The 18,628-nt window shown below is 42.7% G+C and overlaps 1 protein-coding gene across 2 annotated transcripts in view; it reads right to left on the bottom strand.

Moving 5' to 3' along the window:
• GEMIN5 (gem nuclear organelle associated protein 5) overlaps positions 1-18,628 on the bottom strand; it is a 32,817-nt gene that overhangs the window by 10,015 nt on the left and 4,174 nt on the right. The window contains exons 4-22 of one of the 2 annotated variants that reach the window (XM_030571580.1): positions 17,667-17,818; positions 17,316-17,429; positions 16,583-16,715; positions 16,049-16,211; positions 15,196-15,408; positions 13,248-13,333; positions 12,435-12,529; positions 11,754-11,890; positions 9,691-9,764; positions 8,945-9,126; positions 7,898-8,037; positions 5,156-5,327; positions 4,666-4,884; positions 4,142-4,255; positions 3,513-3,641; positions 2,533-2,628; positions 2,102-2,239; positions 1,434-1,581; positions 436-555 (exon numbers count right to left, since the gene is read on the bottom strand). In XM_030571580.1, coding sequence (XP_030427440.1) covers positions 436-555; positions 1,434-1,581; positions 2,102-2,239; positions 2,533-2,628; positions 3,513-3,641; positions 4,142-4,255; positions 4,666-4,884; positions 5,156-5,327; positions 7,898-8,037; positions 8,945-9,126; positions 9,691-9,764; positions 11,754-11,890; positions 12,435-12,529; positions 13,248-13,333; positions 15,196-15,408; positions 16,049-16,211; positions 16,583-16,715; positions 17,316-17,429; positions 17,667-17,818 — 2,625 coding nt within the window. Of the gene's footprint in view, positions 1-435; positions 556-1,433; positions 1,582-2,101; positions 2,240-2,532; positions 2,629-3,512; positions 3,642-4,141; positions 4,256-4,665; positions 4,885-5,155; positions 5,328-7,897; positions 8,038-8,944; positions 9,127-9,690; positions 9,765-11,753; positions 11,891-12,434; positions 12,530-13,247; positions 13,334-15,195; positions 15,409-16,048; positions 16,212-16,582; positions 16,716-17,315; positions 17,433-17,666; positions 17,819-18,628 lie in introns of both variants that reach the window. The other variant, XM_030571579.1, reaches the window with a different exon arrangement.

Raw genomic sequence — 18,628 nt, 5'->3', positions numbered from 1 at the left:
TCACCAGAAATCATGGCCTCAACAGAGACACTGGATTTATGGCTTGTTACAAGTCTGTATCCCACTTATGTCCTATGACTGCATTCCCTGTTAAATGCCTACTTCATTTAGAATGATCTCCTTATGCTTAACAATCTCTTCCACCTTGTATTTAGCTGTGACTCTCCCAGTACTTTTCCCTGACCTGAAGAAGAGCTCCGTGGAGCTCGAAAGCCTGTCTTTTTCACCAACAGAAGTTGGTCCAATTAAATATATTACCTCACCCACCTTCTCTCTCATTCCTCTCTCTGAAAATCTTAAGATGGGACCACCAAAATGAACACTCAATTTCTCAAAAATCTCAGCCATTATGTTTAGAATAGTCTCTCAAGAAGAGCGAGGAACGTGCTCTCTTTTAGCCAGTAAGAATGTTGTTTCCTTCTTGCCGGCACCTACCATTTGGCTGCTGTGGAATAATGACCATCTTTTTCCAATACTGCTGCCCAGCAGGTGTAGAGATCCTTCAGGACTGGATCTTCTGGACGCAATCTGGCCTTGGCAATTACAATCGCTTCCCTGAGGCAAACAAGAGAAACTCTTATGAGAGAATCCAGTTTAAAATAATACCTGCATACAAGACCACACACTTAGGCCCACTCCTTTCACAGCCATAGTCTCCCTGGGGTTTCAAAAGGAAACTGGCTCAAGTATTTTAGGCCCAAGATGTAGGAAAGAATTCTCTCAATGGATCAAGCTATTGGTTCAATTAATTATGGGATTCCGCCTCCAGTAGCTGCAAATACCTGATGCTTCTGTGGAAACCAAAAAATACGAACACACCTGGCTAGATATGCAATGCGGTATGCATAGGGGAAAGTTTATTTAAAAATATGTATCTTGTTTACAATAACTAATGGTAATGAGAATGTTTCCATGCATTGTTATTTCCCTGCACCCTATTTAATTTAAAAAAGGAACGCCAATTTGAAATCCAGTGAGCTAAAGTAATGAGTTAACAGTAGTTTCACAGACAAAAAACCTACCTGGGTCCCCTTGCCCACTAAGTATTATGATTTTGTCTGTTTCTCTATTTTGTAAAATGTTTCCTCAGTCAAGCAAACAAAAGAAAAAACTGACTAGCTATACCAAGGAAAAAGTGGGACTGACTGAAAGCAAAGCACTGCCAAATTCACAGAAGAAATAAATTAATGTATCTTTTCTCTAATCTCTTTCAGTTACAGCGACCTTAGGAGTTACCTGTAGCAGCAGTTAAATAAATTCAGACAAAAGTCTGATTTTTAAGTTGTCTAGTTCCTTTTAAATAGTCCCCTGTAACATCTGTGATTCAGGTATTACAGTACCATACTAGTACATCAGAGCCAAGAAGTGAAATTGACAACAGTCAGACCTCTACATTTGTATTAAAAACAGTCAAAATGGTCCAGTGCAGTGACCTGTAAAAATGGTTCATTTTCAGTAGCTCCACAGCCTCGTACACTTTGTGAATGGAGAGGAGATGGGAGGCAGCCTTGACATACTGCTCCTGAAAGCACAGCTGTTTCGCGAAAACTTCTACTGTCCACACCCAGGCCTGATAGCCAGCTGCAATACAGAAAGTAGCACAGCTAAAGACAAGGACTTACACTTAGGAAAGATTCCCTGTAAAATTGACTTCTAAACTCAGCGACTTCTGCACATAGCCCTTTTCTACTCGTTATGTTTTAAACATTCTAAACTGAGTTACCTAAGAAATCGGAAAAGGAAAAGGTTTGGAAGTGACCATGGAGCTAGACGGTACCAGGATCAGTTCTTACAAGTTTATTTAAACAAAAATCAAATGACTGAAAGGATCATCACATGTCAGAGGACAATTTGTTTTTGTGCTTGAAAGTAGATGATTGCCCTGTCTGGGAATCCAAAAGGAATTCATTGGTCAACCTTCCCTCCTCCCCTAGTCCCAGAGATTATCTAGGGGGATTTTTGTCTGTCTGTTCTTTATGCAGGTATTGTTAGCACAGTATTACAGACAATTGTTAGTACAGTATTCTGGTCCGGCACAACTAACACTAGGATACCTTAAGAGCTAAATCCATTTGCTTACATGTTAGAAGAACAAACATACCCATGGGTGACATTGCTACCAGCTGGTCTGTCAACTCTCCCCGCTCAGCAGCTGACTGGAGGATGCCCTTCAGATCTCCTTTCCACAACATGAGCTGCTGAAACAACTCCGAGTGCCCATTCTCCAAGTGGTTTTTTCCTATTTGAAACAAACATGCCTCTTGCACTCATGCTGGTACCGAACCAATAGTGCCCTATAATGCACAGGGGAAAGTGAGTTCACCCAGGGCTAAAACAGAGGCTGCAAGTCTGCATTTAAGAGAAGCAATGTCTTCATCCAAGCACCATGCCTGGCTCCAACCAGTGCTCTTGCACCCTTGTTTTAATGGACAGTACATTCACAAATTAAACAAGATTCGTATCATTCTCCATATTTGGAGGATAATGGAAACAATCAGACATGATTCAAACCTCATTCGTTACCCCACTTACCTTCCACCTCCATCATCCTGTACAGTGCAGCTCTATCTGTAAACATCCCCAAATGAACGTGATCCCTTGAGTCTGGGGCCAAACCCTCATTCAGGCCTATTAGAGAGGAAATAAAAAGAAAGAAAGAAAGAAAGAAAGAAAGAAAGAAAGAAAGAAAGAAAGAAAGAAAGAGAGAGAGAGAGAGAGAGAGAGAGAGAGAGAGAGAGAGAGGAAAAAAAAAAAGACCTTCAAATCCATTGTATAATTACACTCCACTTTACCTTCAAAAATACTTATAGCAGATGGCTTCTGCTCCTGTCCTGTATACAAAATATCTAATTGGTTTTCATATGCTCACCACTTCTATATCCGATTTAAAGGACCTTCAGGGTGGAGCAAGAATATTTATCCAAACCCAAGTTCAGTTAGTATTTTGATTTGTGCCCTGTTCATCTAAGTAAATCATTGTGTGAACGAGACATCTCCCTCACAGCCCAATTTCTTCTGCAATGAAGTCATAATCTTTTGCTTGACACTAATCCCTTGCTATGAATCAAATATTTGAGTTTGCTGTAAACAATAAAATCTGTAACACAAACACAGAGTAGGCTACTAATGGGGAAAGCCAAAGTCATGAATTTTCACGCCTACAGGTATAAAGTTTTCTCCCACCTGCACTGTTTAGACCACAGATTAGAATGTGCCCAGTACTGCTATTCCAATCCCCCAGTCTCAAAAAAATGGCCACAATGGCAGAAGAATGAAGCATTATAGGAAGGATAAAACAAGATTTGTTCACCCATTCCTATGTAACAGCCAAGATTTTCACAAGGTGATGCCTAAAGTCCATCTCCGAAAGCCATATTTAGGTGCCTTGATATGGATCCAGAAGCCCTATCTTTGACACTCATTTGTGAAAATCTTGGCCAAAATCCTTTTGGGGTGGGATGAGGGAATGCCCCAGCTGCGCAGGAAGAGGAAGTACAGCACGTCTCCTGTACCTTTGGATCTTAGACATGTAGCCAGCATCAAGCAGTCCTGATGCAATTCATCTTTCGACCTCTGGTCCATAGATGTGCTGATGGGTAGGACAGACCGAGGTTTTCTCTTCTTCACAGAGGCATCAGGGACTGGAATGAAGTCAGTCACATTTCAGTCATTGTTGAATAGTTCAGCACTAGTCATAATCATTTCTCTCCCTCCCACAAAAGAAACCAACTCATGACAGAGTAAGAAATGGAAACTGAGGGTGCTTTTAAAACTAGGCCTAAGCACCCCGACACCTGTTTTAGGGTCTTTCTGCCTTATGAATACTGATCACGATGCACTAACCAAATGTTTTTCTGCCTCCTGGTTTACACTGAAGATAGCAGCTGTATGCACTGAGACATTCACATATCACACTAAACTTAGCCCTTTTTCCTGCTTGGCTGGTCAGTTAAATCAAAAGTAGTTTGAACTAACCATGATAAATAGTTCTGAAAGCTCTCGCTCCAGACACTGCTTAGCTGATGTAACATTAATATAGGAAGCTGCTCTTTTACAGGAAACAAGCCTCAAAGTGTGGTGGCTCTGTCTGGTCCCTTAAACCCAATCTGTGTCATGACACTTGTGCATAAAATGTACCAACCTGGTTTCTCTTTAGGGTGATCCTTTTTCACGGGAGTGGTTTTATGATTCATGAAAGGTTTTGGCAGGTCAGACACAGAACAAACACGTGGACACAAAGGGAGCTCCTTCGAAACTGCGGGATTAAATGAATGAAAGAAACAAGAAGCTACGGACAAGCCCAAGACATTAAAAGATGTAGTGTAAAGGTTTAATGTAGTGTCAGTGATGGGTTGAGCATCTTTGTTTCCAATGCAGGTTTAACTTCTTGTAGTTTGAAGTATTAATTGAAATCAGTAATCTAAAGGGAATCTGCAAAAGGTGCTCCAAGTTTGGTCAAGTGACAAACCAGAGCCTGGCTGATTCCAGGATCACTTGAGAGGGGCACGAATATGGCACAAAGCCACCCTCTCTTCTTCAGCTGTCCCAGGCATATCCGAGAATCTGGCTCATGGGCATGCTATCTCACGACCATGATCTCAGGTTAGCTCTGCAGGCTACCAAGCCTCTTTCATTAACTGAGACAACGTTGGAACAGGTAATTACCTGCCAGAGAGACCTTGTCAGAGAACTCCTGCACTTCCTTTTCTTCCTCAGGGTCTGATATCCCATTCTCATCTAACAAATTGTCTACAACCTCTTCTCCATTCACTGTGTCGCTCACATCCTGCTTTGCTGGAACCTTCCCCATGGGCTTTTTCTTCTTCTTAGCTTTGGGTTTGGGCTGAGAGCTCCTTTTTTTCTCCAAGTCTGTGCTCTTTTTGCCTGGAAAAGATTGCAATAATTATGTCTATGAGAAAGAGCAATCTGTTTAGATATCAGCACGTCACCTCTGGAGAGCAGAGCTCCCATTTTGGCTTAACTTCCTAGACTATAACACTGGAGGTCCCATTTACAGCTCCACTTGATCTGGGACACTGAGGGTCTGCCTAAGAACTAAAGGGCAAATTTGAATTTAGAACAAATATTACCACTATTTCATTACTCCTATCCCCTCACCTGCCCAGTACAGAATCTTCTGCTCAGGTATACTGACCTTGAGGGGGCCGGGTATACTCCTGCTTTGAGGTTAGCCATTTATGAACACAAAAGTCATCTGCTCCTGTATAAACAGAATCTGGATCCACTGGTGACCACTGAACACAAAGCAGCCGGCCCCGGTGCCCTCGATAATTGCACAGTGGCTCCTCCTTCAGAACATCCCATACCTAAAAACAAAAAGCTCTTTTTCAGAGAAACCAAATATCTAAACAAGTTGGATACTCCTCTAATGTTCCGCATCATTATCTTCACCCATCACCAGCAGCTTTACACTGAGAGGTCTCCAAAGTAGTCTACAATGTTTCAAGAACCAGTAACCCAAACCCAACACACAGAAGGAGATGCTGAATAGTCCCTTTTGTTGCTACTGATAACAACTGTACATTCATGTAAAATCTTTCATCCTGAAGGATCCAAAAGTGCTGATGAAAGACCCCGATGAACTGAAGCTGTGAATCAGTTTACCATTACTGAAATGCAGGGCTTTAAACACAGCAACTATTAAGCACTGTCCAGAAACATGGCACAATAGAATATCCCTTAATAGATATGAAAAAGACCCCGTAAATAACCCTAGAGCTAAGAAGTTCTCTAAAAGGATTAAGTGATTGAGTCTAATAATTCAAAACACACTCATCTGAAAAGTTTCAGTGTCAAAACTGATGATACCTTCAGAAGACCGGATGGCAAATTAAGAGGCCTTTATTTGTTAGCGATGCCTCATGCTATGCAAAGCATTGCAGACTTGAAACTGGATGTGTTTTGAAATATAAGATCAAAGCTTCTGTTATCCACAGTGTAAACTCAAGACTTCAACTAGATGATCAGACTACGTTGCGAATATATTCTTTGAAAACCCATTCCCTTGCTCTCAGGCCAGGGCAGGATTCTGCGCTTTCCTTCTGTTGAGAGATGTGATAACTTGCATCTAAAACAGAGATAGTTGTGTGTGTGTCTGTGTCTGACTTTCTTTCCTCTTTAGGTTCAAAATTTGACAAGTAAGTGAAAGGGAGATGACGTTCAAATATTAGACTCTAAAATAGGAATGTCTGTAAACAACTTCTTTTATTCATCACATGGGCACTTAGATGTCTAGTTAATCTTTAGGGCATCGTGGTGGTGATTTTCTTGCTGTAGAATCAATGCAGTGTGAATATTTTTCCATAAGCGAGTTGCGCAGTACTGATCGATAAGAAGATAGTGCCAAGTTCTGCATTTCCATTGCAGAATTTCTACAGAGCTGGATGGGAAATGTCCAATGAATATTTTTTTTCTAGTGGAAAATACGGTTCCCATTTAGTTAAAATTTTCCATAAAAAAATTCAGGTTTTGCCAGAAATGTTTAAATTTTCAAACACAATATTCAATTTGGGGTCAGGATGAACAAATCAAAACATTTTGGTTTAACTTTGTTAGACATTTAACACGCAATCCACAGCAGTCTCCCCTCTGCTCAAACCGCCATCATGCATCATGGGAGATGCAGTTCAGCCAGGGAGTGCAGCCCAGAGGAGCTTGGGTGCATGAGGCACTGGAACCACAATTCCCAAAAAGGTACAACAGCAGCTCATGAGAACTAGATTAATATTGATTCAAGACAAAAATAAATGTTTCAATTCGGTTCAACAAACTGAAATAAAATATTCTGATTCTGGAATGTTGAAATGTCTAGTTTCTACATTTCCCAATCAATATTTTTAGAAATTTTCACTCCATGTAACATTTTGATATTTTGACTGTCCCAACTTGTGAAGAAAACAAATTTTAAAATATCAATTTCTAACCAGCTCTAGATGTCTACTTTCTCCAAAATGTTGAGTGCAGTTCTCTGCATTTTCATTCTACACAATTATTTCAGTGCCAGAGGCACCGGCAGGAAGTCCTTACTACTTTTCCTATTTCATTTTCTCCTCCAACCAAAAACACACATAAGAAAAGCCATATTGAGTCAGACCAATGGTCCATTTAGCCAAGTATCCAGCAGTTGCTGGTGCCAGATGCTTCAGAGGAAATGAACAAAAAAGGGCAATTAGCAAATGATCCATTCCCTGTCATTCAGTCCCAGCTTCTGGAAGTCAGAAGTTTACAGATACCCACAGCACAGGTTTGCAGCCATGACTATATCTTGGCTAACAGTCATTGCTGTACCTATCCTCCATGAATGTATCTAATTCTTTTTGAACCCAGTTATAGTTTTGGCCTTCACAACATCCCCTGGCAATGAGTTCCACAGGTTGACTACGAGTTGTGTTAAGAAGTACTTCTTGATGTTTGTTTTAAAACTGCTGCCTATTAAAACTTTTTCATTGGGTGACCATGGTCCTTGTGTTATTTATCCCTTCATATAACATTTCCTTATCCACTTTCTCCACACCATTCATCTCTGGTGCTGCTAAAGAAGCCAAGAAATCTATCACTTTACAATTTTATCCTGCAGACTTCTGCATTCCCAGTTGCTAGACTTACAGTGATCCCCAGTAATGGTTTCATCTCTCACTCTGCAAAAACAGAAGGTGATTACTGTTTGGAAACAGGCACTAACAGAAAGGTAGGAGAAAATCATGCTGTCCTTTTTGGCAGATTTCTATCACAGAGAAGTTTTCAGCAATACCACAGTTTATCTGGCAAAGGAACCATCTCCAAATATTCTGCTGTCAACTCGGCATTAAAAAAATTGCAGAGGAAGGCAGATTTGAAAGCAAAAGAAATGTAATAAAAAGCAGTCCCACAACCATACCTGTGCTGTGCCATCATAGCAAGCAGATACTAATCTCCCCTCGTGATGCGGGCTCCATGACAGACTGGTGATTTTAGCCGTGTGCCCCACCAAAGTTCGAAAAGGCTCTGTTATCATCATAGGGGTTTTTGAAGAGCTCTCTGAAAGCAAACAATGGAGGTTAGGTAAGGTTGAGAGGACAAGTCACTCCAGTGGAATGGAAATTGTCACATCAGGTCACATATGCAGCTGGCAAGGAGCCCTGGGGCATGGCTTTCTTTGTCTGAGCAAAGTAGTGGACAAAACTGCATGTGCAAATGCAGGTGAACCACTGCACATGCACCTGAACCCTGTGTACTGAAAGCTTGGCTTACAATGTCCAACAATGCAGCCTCGGTCAAGAGTTTTGGGAGAAGTTGCGCACAAAGGACCAAGCAAAAGAAAGTTGCCTTCTATTGGCTACATTCATACCATAATCACACTAATTCAATTCTCCCCATCATTGCAACTGAAATTTTTCTCGTATCACGTGCACGTTGCAAATTAACAGCACTGTGAAATATGCAAGCTCTTTTTTAAGCCGAGATTTCTCACAGTTCAATATGTCACAGATTTTGCTACCTTTTCCTCCCCTTGGATTACAAGACACAAGCAATAGGCAACTCTTTCAGAGGACCAAAACAAGGGAGCCCCTCCCTACTCTCAGAAGGGTGTACTGCACCCCATCAGAGCCTTGCTGCCAGCTCCCTATCAATTCTGCTCCTTACACAGGCCTGGGAGGGATCCTTGATGAGATACAAGGTCCTCTCCCCATTCAGGGGTTATGCATAAAGTCCTTGCCAACAGTCCCAAGCCCTGCTGCCTGGGGAAGTGAACATGAGAATGGGACCCCAAAACAAATAATTATTGCTAAAAAGGTAAGGAAAAAGACAAAATCAACTCCCTTCAGAGTCAAGTGGTGAAACACAGTCGCAGAGCCCCCCAGGGAGTGTAAGGAAAGGAAAATACTGAATGGAGGAAAAAAATCACATTCCTGGAACATCTGAAAGTATAAGCCCAGGCAGTTACCTATGACACTCTTTAGGTTATGCACATAAATGATGGCATTGATTGAGCCTGATGCTACCACGTAGCTCAGCTCTGGCTGGGTCCCATGCTCATGATGCCAGCGAATAGCATTAATCAGTTTATGATGTTGCTGGATGGTGCAGAGCAATCTCAAGTTAGGAGCCTGAAATATTTCAATTGATCTGTAATTAAAACAAACAAAAAATACAACATGAGAAACTCACAGGTTAGTGAAAACTGGGGTGTGCTAAAGGATCTAATGTGAATATTCTGTTGTTACTGCACATTAACAGGGAATGTGGCAGAATGTGGGTTGCAGTGATTCAAGAAATTAATGAGATTTTCACCTCCATAAACCTGGCTCAAGTCACAGGTGAAAACAAGCGTCCTGAACCTTATCAGTCATTTGTAAAAATCAACATACACTGTGGCACGATGGGTCGTGTGTGCTCATGAGAGACCCAGCTCTGGGATGGTAGAGAATATTACCGATCAAGACTGAGATGCATGGGCAGTGCCATGCTGGAAGCACCTGCCTCCAGCATAACTGGTTCTGGGTAGAACTAACTGTTTCACTGACATGAAAACAAGAAACTCCTCCTCCCTCAGATACACTGACAGGGCTGATGGTCAGAGATAAATCAGTGAGGTGGGTTGGACTAGATGACCTCTTGAGGTCTCTTCCAACCCTGATAGTCCATGATTCTATGACATTAGCATTAACCTAGGCCTTAAAGAAAACATACCCATCTTCGTTACCAAGAGCCAAGATTTTTCCATCTGGTTTCCAGCTGATTTCAGTGCGTGCAGGCAATTTGTACTAAAGAAAGAAAACATACCCAAGAAAAAACAGATAACTATTAGTAGTAATTGCTGCAAACCCTAAACTATTTCCTTCCATGAATTCAAGAGAATTAAACCAGTACTCAAATTGGGTGTTTGCAATTAGAAAAAGTCCATAAAAAGAGCATCTCCAATGTCAGATTTCCAGAGCACATTATGTAACAGAGATGAATGCTTGAGTGATGATAAAACAGGTCCTATTTATAGCAGGACTAATTACTGCAGGAAATGGTGACTCAGGGTTATCAATTTAGACTCTAAAAATCTCAGAGGAAGTTTCTGTGGGATTCAGTGGGATCTGGGCATCTAACCCAGGGGGAGTGGTTTGAGCATTAGCCTGCTAAACTCCGGGTTGTGAGTTCAATCCTTGAGGGGGCCATTTAGGGATCTGAGGCAAAAATCTGGGGATTTGGTCCTGCTTTGAGCAGGGGGTTGGACTAGATGACATCCTGAGGTCCCTTCCAACCCTGATATTCTATGAACCCACTGAAAATCCAAGCCTCTGTGAAAGCAGCAAAGAGTCCTGTGGCACCTTATAGACTAACAGACGTTTTGGAGCATGAGCTTTCGTGGGTGAATACCCACTTCGTCAGGTGCATGTAGTGGAAATCTCCAGGGGCAGGTATATATATGCAGGCAAGCTAGAGATAATGAGGTAGTTCAATCAGGGAGGATGAGGCCCTGTTCTAGCAGTTGAGGTGTGAAAACCAAGGGAGGAGAAACTGGTTCTGTAATTGGCAAGCCATTCTAAGTCTGATCCAGACTAACACGGCTACCCCTCTGATACTTGAAGCCTCTGTGAACAAACTCCTAACTTCTATTTCAAGTTTATAAAGACTTTAATTATTGTTGTAATTCCCTCCATCCAGACCTACATTGTCAATTTAAGATGCTTGTTTCCTGTTAAGCATGGATTTCCACCCTTTTATCGCTAGTGATGCTTTTGGTCAGAAAGACTAAACCAGAGCCTCAGCTGGCGTCTGTCAGCAAAGCTCCAAGTCAGCAATGGAGCTTTGGTGATTTATTCTAAGTGAGGGACTAGCCCACTATGTTTACTTCTTTGTTTTGCCAAGGCATGATTAACCACCCCTCTTCCTCGATCTGATCACTTACAATAGCCTACTCTGCTCCTGCTGCAGTATGGTTTGAGATGGACTTCTCTGCAGTGCTTAGTAACCTTATTGCAACAGCGCTTCATTTAAAAAAAATTTAGTAAACTGCACTCAGAGAGGTAGTGATCTAATAGGTCCAATGTTCAAAGCAAAGGACTAGGAGCATTTTGAGTTCTCAGGTGGCTGACCCACATTCATTCACTATGTGATCTCAGCCAAGATATTTGGGGGAGATTTTCAGATGTTAGAGTCCTAACTGCCTTTTGTGCCTCTGCAAATCTCTCCCACTGTGCACAAGGAAGCTGAATGCAAAAATGAGACCAAGGTGTGGTCTGAGTACAGGACCTAGAGCTAAAAGCTTCACATTTTAATCGCAGAGCTGTGCTTCAAGTGCTTTGCCTTGGTTTCTTGATCTGTTGAATGGTGTTAAGGATACTTGTTTGCTAGCTTCAGAGGGGCATTATGGATTTTAATTAATGTCTCAAATGCTTTGAAGATGAAAAGCGCTATAAGAACCATGTATTAATTTTAGAAAGGCAAGTATTTCTCTGAAAACAAGATAGAAAACTCAGCTGAGTTTTCTTGGGTAAATAAATTACAAAAACAGAAAACAATTGGCGATAATGAGAAGATCTGCTGTCTTGCCTTAAGGAAAGAGAAAGAACTCCTTCAGTGACAAAAGTGGATGTATTTAGATGCTTTACATGTCTCTGAAGTGCATCTAGAAAGACTAAGGATTTCAGATGCTTTATTTTATTTGCTATAGACTCATCAGGACAGAAAAGGAAAAACAGAGATGGAACATTAACATGCAAGTAATTTCTACTCTATGACCCATAAAGAATTATACTCACTTTGATTGAATTAGTGTCTCTGATGACTTTATTGATGTCATTTGCCTCTCCACTAAGCTTCAAAGGATTGTGCTGTAAGACAATACCTTCCCCTGCACAGCTGTATAGTGTTACAGAGGGCCTGTCACCATCGCCTCCTATACGACAGAGATAAAAGCTAAATACAGCCTTTTCCTACACAGGCCTAAGTAGGGCTAACTGCTCCCAGCAAAAATATACCCTCTGATTTACAGAGTCGTATGTGATTTGGCAGTAAGAGATTCTCCTGCTATAACCCATTAAAAGGGCCACTTTATATCAGAAGTACACACACCTCTTAACACACTGGTTGTGAATGGGGTTTACCCCCCTCTAGTGGCTGGCCATCAGCAACATGAAGAGCTTGTTATTTAACAAGGGTCAACTCAGTTGCTCATCTAGCTCCAGTGGTATGGGCTGGTGGGTTTGGTGCTAAAGGTCCCAGGTTTGCTCCTCAGTGATGACTGCAGGGTCTATGCATATATGTCACTACTTGCTCATTCCTTCTTGAGAAGGAATCCACTAAAAAATCTCCAAGGGCATAGGCATCATACCCAATGCACACTGACTCAGCAGGAAGGCTGAGATGCCATCTCCACAGTATTCACATCCTCTACAAGTGAAAGGACTTCCCATTTGCTATAGTATGGTTCCAAGACTCACCAAAAGAGAGAGGGGGAATTGGAGGTCCCCAGGCTAATGTGTACACAGTCTTCTTGTGATAGGTGCTGGAGATCTGAGGAGGCCTATTTTTGATGCTGGATATGGAGAGGAGCAGAGAAGAGCAAAATAAGTCAGATTTCAGTGAGCATCCCCAGACAAATCTCACACAGAGAGAAAGCTCAAAGCACAATGGCCATGAGTGAAAGAGGACAAGCAGCAGTTCAACAGGCCAAAAAGCAGAAATGCAGCCAGCAGCACACCTCACAATTGCATCCTCAGGTACACGGCTGGCTACAGTTAAGGTTACAGCCGGACTTTTCTTGTATGCCACATTTGCACATGCTCCTAGTTCCCCGGAAAGTTCTTCTGGCTGAAATTTTTGATGCTTGGTCTCCACCCATAGGTGATATTTTGTTGGGCAACTGGAGCAAACTTACATTAGGAGCTACTAGGCACAGCAGGGAGATACTGGCAAGATGGACACACCCCAAATCCAACCAACTATGTTCTATGGCTACTTGTAATTTAATCCTACTCTCTGAGCAGTAGCTTGTCTAAGATAAGGACACCACAACAGAGAAAGAGGGATAATGCACATTGAGTTTCAGCCTTGGCAGTGACACTGATTATCTTCATCTAATGCTATTGAACGCATGCAATGGACAATCATCACTAGAAGCATAACAATAAGCGAGAAGTTGAAGTGTCACTTCAAACTGCCCATGCACTTAAGAAGGTTCCATTATTCCCATCACTGTAGCGACTATAATTTGCTCATCAAAACACCGATCAACTTGAAAACGAGTTTCTTACTTGCTGGAGTAGGTGTCGTACATGCCAACCTTGCCATCGTCCGTTCCAAAGGCTAAGCAGCCTTCCTTAGTCGGATGCCAGGATAGCTGCAAACAAAATAATAATAAAAGGTCAAACAACCATACAGGCATATGGCTAATTCCTATTCCCTAGCACAATTTTTCCAGGAATTAACTAGAAAATGTGAGGAAAATCTTGAAATTGGGGAGGTACACCATCTTTAATCAGGGGCTGCTCCAGGCATCAGCACGCCAAGCGCATGCTTGGGGCAGTAAGACACTGGGGGCATTCTGCCGGTCGCCGTGAGGGCGGCAGGCAGGCTGCCTTCGGTGGCTTGCCTACAGAGGGTCCGCTGGTCCTGCAGCTTCGGCGGACCTTGTCGTGCAGCTTCAAAAGACTCTCCCGCATGCGGGAGGTCCGCCGAAGCTACAGGACCAGCAGATCCTCCGCAGGCAAGCTGTCGAAGGCAGCCTGCCTGCCGTGCTTGGGGCGGCAACATGCCTAGAGCCGCCACGTCCTTAACAGATCAACCCCTTGCTACCAGGCCCTCCAGCTAGGCACTTACACTGATCTCTTGTTGAGAATATCCACGGCTCCCTCTCCATTTATTGTGGGTTGAGAGAAACAGAGCTGGGGGAATTAGAATGCTCAGAGTAGCAAAAGCCGTTTCTACTGAAGACAGATACTGTTGTCTTGCCAGCAGTGACCCTAACACTCGCCACAGAGCAGGAACCTTTCGCTAAGCTGTGGTTGAACTATACCTGCAGTCAACTATGCCTTCATAGCAGGGTGCCAAAGGAAAGCCTAGAGACAGAGCTGGAAGATGAGAATGGGGAAAAACCGGCCAGAAATACAACGCTATATAAATGGATCTTTGTCCGTTTTCCCTACGGGTCACACAGGCACCTGTAGCTGCATCAGTGTCTAGAAGTCTGTCTCTAGACATGAAGAAATATGCTGCTTGCAAATAAATCCACACATGGGGGAACCTGGGCAATATACTGGCTTTATGTATCTATTAGGTGGATAAGACATTTTCCAGAAGGGAAGGATAAATGAGTAAGTGTGACAGATATGGGCAATTTCCGGCAATAGACTTGAAAGACCGCATTATATTAAATGTATGTATTACTGTGGGCCAGGATTGTATGCAAACTCTCGGGATGGGGGGAGATGTGACAGATATAAACAGACAAGTATGGACTTTCGGGACAGTAAGTGCGAAGTGGATTTCATGGGGAATCCCAGGGAGATGTTAATTCAAATTCCTCAACTCTGGTTATGCAAAACCCCAGCCTTTTGAAGCTATACCCACAGGAGAGGGTAGTTATCTGCTGATTAGCTGTTACAGAAGGCCAAGATCAAAGGCTCCGAGCTGTATAAAGAAAGGGTTGATTTGCCCAGTTTCTCTTCAGGTTCTGGATCTAAAACAGATGAACTTATAACCACAGGGAAAACCCAGTTATGGGTTTTGATGGGCTAAAACCTACCAGAGCCCGAGGTTGGAGCTGGGGATGATCTCTGATAAGCTTTCTTTCTAGCCAGTGTGTAGGTCCTTTTCCTGTTGTAATATGTTTTCTCTGTAACAGCTTTTACTTACCAATACATGTGCTTGATTAGAAGGAGCTGTGGGTTAAATTATACCTGCAGGGAACACACTAGTCGCAGCCCTCGGAAAGAAAGCAAACCACAGATGCTATTCCTTTTATGCTGTCTAGTTTACTGGGGCTATCCTGGTGTAGGCAGGGAGCTATGCAGCCTTAAAATCCCTAATCAGGAGGGAGTGAGATGTGGGTCTCACCTCAAGAGATGTGATGGCTAGGAGCCGGAAGCTTAAAGTGGTGTTCTTGCTGAACCACAAAGGGAGAATATACGTGCAATTGCCCTGAACTGTGACGAACAACTGGAAACAAAATGCAAGAGAAAAGAGAACTAGAAGTGCACTCACAGCTGTGACCTTGGATTTGATGCCCTGCCAGAATGTTTTCACATCGTAAGTATTGCTCAGAGACAAGGTGTTCCACACCCGGATCATGCTGTCCCCAACACCTATGGCAAGGCAGCCTGTGTCCACGGGGGAGAAGGCCAGGCTGTAGACAAAGCCCCCGAGAGAAGGCAGAGTCCAGCAGCAATCTAAAGTTGTCAGGTCCCAACACTTTACCTGGAGAAAGTTGGGAAACAATAAACAGCAAGGCTATGAGTTATTAATGTAATGGCAATAAAAAGAACATGACAGCAAAACAGATACCGAAAGGGTCAAATTCAAGACTACACCAAGGATGCCTGGTCCCCCGTTCTGAGGAGTACACAACATAGGGATGTCTCTGCATCATGTGCGAATGTACCCATTCATTAAAGGTGAGCAGTCCATATGGATAAGTTAACTCAACCTCACGGCCCTTCTCCAAAAATTGCAGATGTCTTAGATACTTTAAGAAAGGCACTCATCAAGACAGCACTTCAAAATGATCTGGGCTCTACAAGCCACATATTACAGCGCTACTATATGTGATTTTAACAGGGAAATTGGGTCCTGTTAAAACGAAGAGAGAAATGCATATATAAAAAGAAGAAATGGACATGTCCCACTGTTAAACACTTCTCCTTCAAGCCCAGAGGAAGAGCGAGATTCATCAATCTCATTGTAATAAAAGTCTGAGCTCATAAGTCAACAACAAACACATACTACCTGGCCCAGCTCGACCCAATTCTTAGAAGCAAAATTTGGGATAGTCAGATGTAGCTGAAGTAAAAGGGCTCAGATATTGCTATGCTATTGTAAGATGACAAGTGGTCCTTACATCCCTATCCATTGAAATGGAAAGAAGTAGCTCTCTCCCGTGTGCCTGCACTGAACATAAATTGAACACAATCCTTGTGTGATTTTGCCCTTCCGAAGAAGATCCCAGAAGCGTCCACTTGCGTTTCCCAGATTGGGTCAAATCCCATAGCAGCAGCTCACCTCTGTGAAAGGAAAGTGCACACTTTACTTTCCTCTGGACAAGAAATAGCTCTATGCATATATGTATACCTGTGTCATACCAAAGTGAGAGTGAGTGTCACAGCTTTCTCCCTCAGGGATCTCATGGACAAACATGTATCATTAGCAGTGATATATAGTTAGATCTTTGGACAAGTCCCAGGAAACACAGAAGTTACAGTCTTATAAAAGTTAACCCACATGATAAGGCCAAAATCCTGTCCCCACACTACTTCCAATATCAGAAGTGCCTTCTTCCCCAGCACACAGGAGGTTTCCTACTCAATGCTTTCTTGGCTAGCAACTAAAATGTCCAAAGCTGTAGAACGTGTCCAAGCTGGTAAAACCTGCTCACCCAAAGCAGCTGGATACAATTTCTGTGGGATGGCCACAGGGCCAGTGAATAGTCAGCCAAATGCGCTCTTTAATAGCGGGGTCAACACCTCCACTTCTTCTCTTCAGAGTGGGCAACTTCAGGGTCATCACCCCTATGGAATCAAGAGATTAATTAGAATCTGGCTACTGAGCACAAGACAGTCCTCTGAGAGGTTGCCAGACCTTGCTAACATGAACCTTCATACTAAAGCCCCAAGTGCATCCCCATGTGTCCTTTCAACTGATTTTTAACTATTTCCCAGTATGCCAGTGTCTATCTCTCCGTTTTTAAAATCTACAATGTACTGTGAGGGTTCCCCAGCATGGAGTCCTCTGCACTCTAGATTCAGTTCTTGGAATCCCTCGAATGATGGTCAGAGCCACCACTCCCCAGAATTGGTCAGGATTTCTTTATTTCCAGTAAGACATGTTCTGTGACGTGGAGGAGGGTGCCCCTTCCGACACTTATTCCAGCCCTGGGTGTCCCAGAAAGCTAAGTATCTAGGCTGACAATAAAACGTGGCATTTGGTACACTAGGATAGAGCATACTACAGCACAATGGGGCCCTGATCACATCTGAGCATCTAGACACTACTAACATACAAATGAACCATCATCACATTGCTGAGCTAGCAGGCTTGTAGACAGAGAGTGGACTTATCATTCTACACGCACTGGCATTATTTGCTCTAGAAAGGTCCACTGGACTTACCTCTGCCTCTAGCGCAGCTCCAGATTCGAATGGTCTGATCTTTGCTTCCTGATGCCAAGTAACAGCCTTTCGTTACAGCTGCCTCCTGCATTAGCTCTCCATTTGGAACCTCGCCTTCTTCCAAAGGGAACATTCAGTGGTGTTGAAATGACAGCATAGCATTTGAAAACGTACAGCACTGTACATATTAACAACTGCAATTACATTGTCCCATGTCAGATAAAGTTTATCTTTGGTTGCCTTAGATCAGCTAGTGCATTTTTATTAATGAAATAAGGAACTTATCTGGTTACTAGCTGGATAGCCATATGAACTATAAGATACTTTGAAAGTATCTAACAATTTATTTACCTTGAAGCTCTTCTTGCCGACTGTATAACACTTCTTCGCCAGCCACAGGGCACCACGCCAGAGAGTGAATTTCATCATCATGGCCTCTTAGTCTATGAACAACTTCTCTTTTCCTGCTGATGTCGATTATAACCACCATGCCATCTTTATAGCTAAACACAAACATTTAAATTCATGGAGAAATACTTGGATTCTCAAATAAGCATACAGGGCCAGACTCTCAGCTGGTATAAACCAGCACAGCTCCACTAACTTCAAAGGAGCTACACCAAATGAGGATTTGGCCTCCGGGGCTGATGGTGTTGAGACACTGGCAGACCAGGTGCCAGCTCATGCCAAGGCCCAGGGCACCACTGAACACTGACAAATGCACAGCTGGAAACCAGTCTGGCTTACCTGTGCGTTAGTAGAGTTAAAACAGATATTAGTGTTATAAGAATGTGTTTAGACTTTCTGGAACGTTTGTAGGATGCTACATGTATTAATCCTACTTATAATATCAGTATCCCATGGTATAAAGTTACATTGAATGTTTGCATTGTAAACCTCTGTAATTGTGTAATTCACCAAAGAGGAAAAGCAGCATTAATGTAAATTGCTCATCATGTACACAAGATGCCCCACTGAAGACAAATGAGGTATTGTGTAGCATCAGAAGACTGAGATCTTGTTGATTGCATGCCTTATTCCCTCCAGGAAGGAGAGGCCTATGCACGTGTCATAAACAGATAGTTAAGGGTTAATGTCTCTTTTACCTGTAAAGGGTTACAAACAGTGAACCTGGAACACCTGACCAGAGGACCAATCAGGAGACAAGATACTTTCAAATCTCGGTGGAGGGAAGTCTTTGTTTGTGTGTTTTCTTTGTCTGTTGTTCTCTCCGGGTTCTGAGAGTAACCAGACGTACCTACAGGCTCTTTAATTTTCTGTTCAAATAGTGAGTACAAGTAGAAAGGCGGTTT

This window comes from Gopherus evgoodei, chromosome 8 (assembly GCF_007399415.2).
Source record: "Gopherus evgoodei ecotype Sinaloan lineage chromosome 8, rGopEvg1_v1.p, whole genome shotgun sequence".
In the NCBI taxonomy this organism is placed as follows: domain Eukaryota; kingdom Metazoa; phylum Chordata; order Testudines; family Testudinidae; genus Gopherus; species Gopherus evgoodei.
This window is presented reverse-complemented; position numbering and strand designations above follow the sequence as displayed.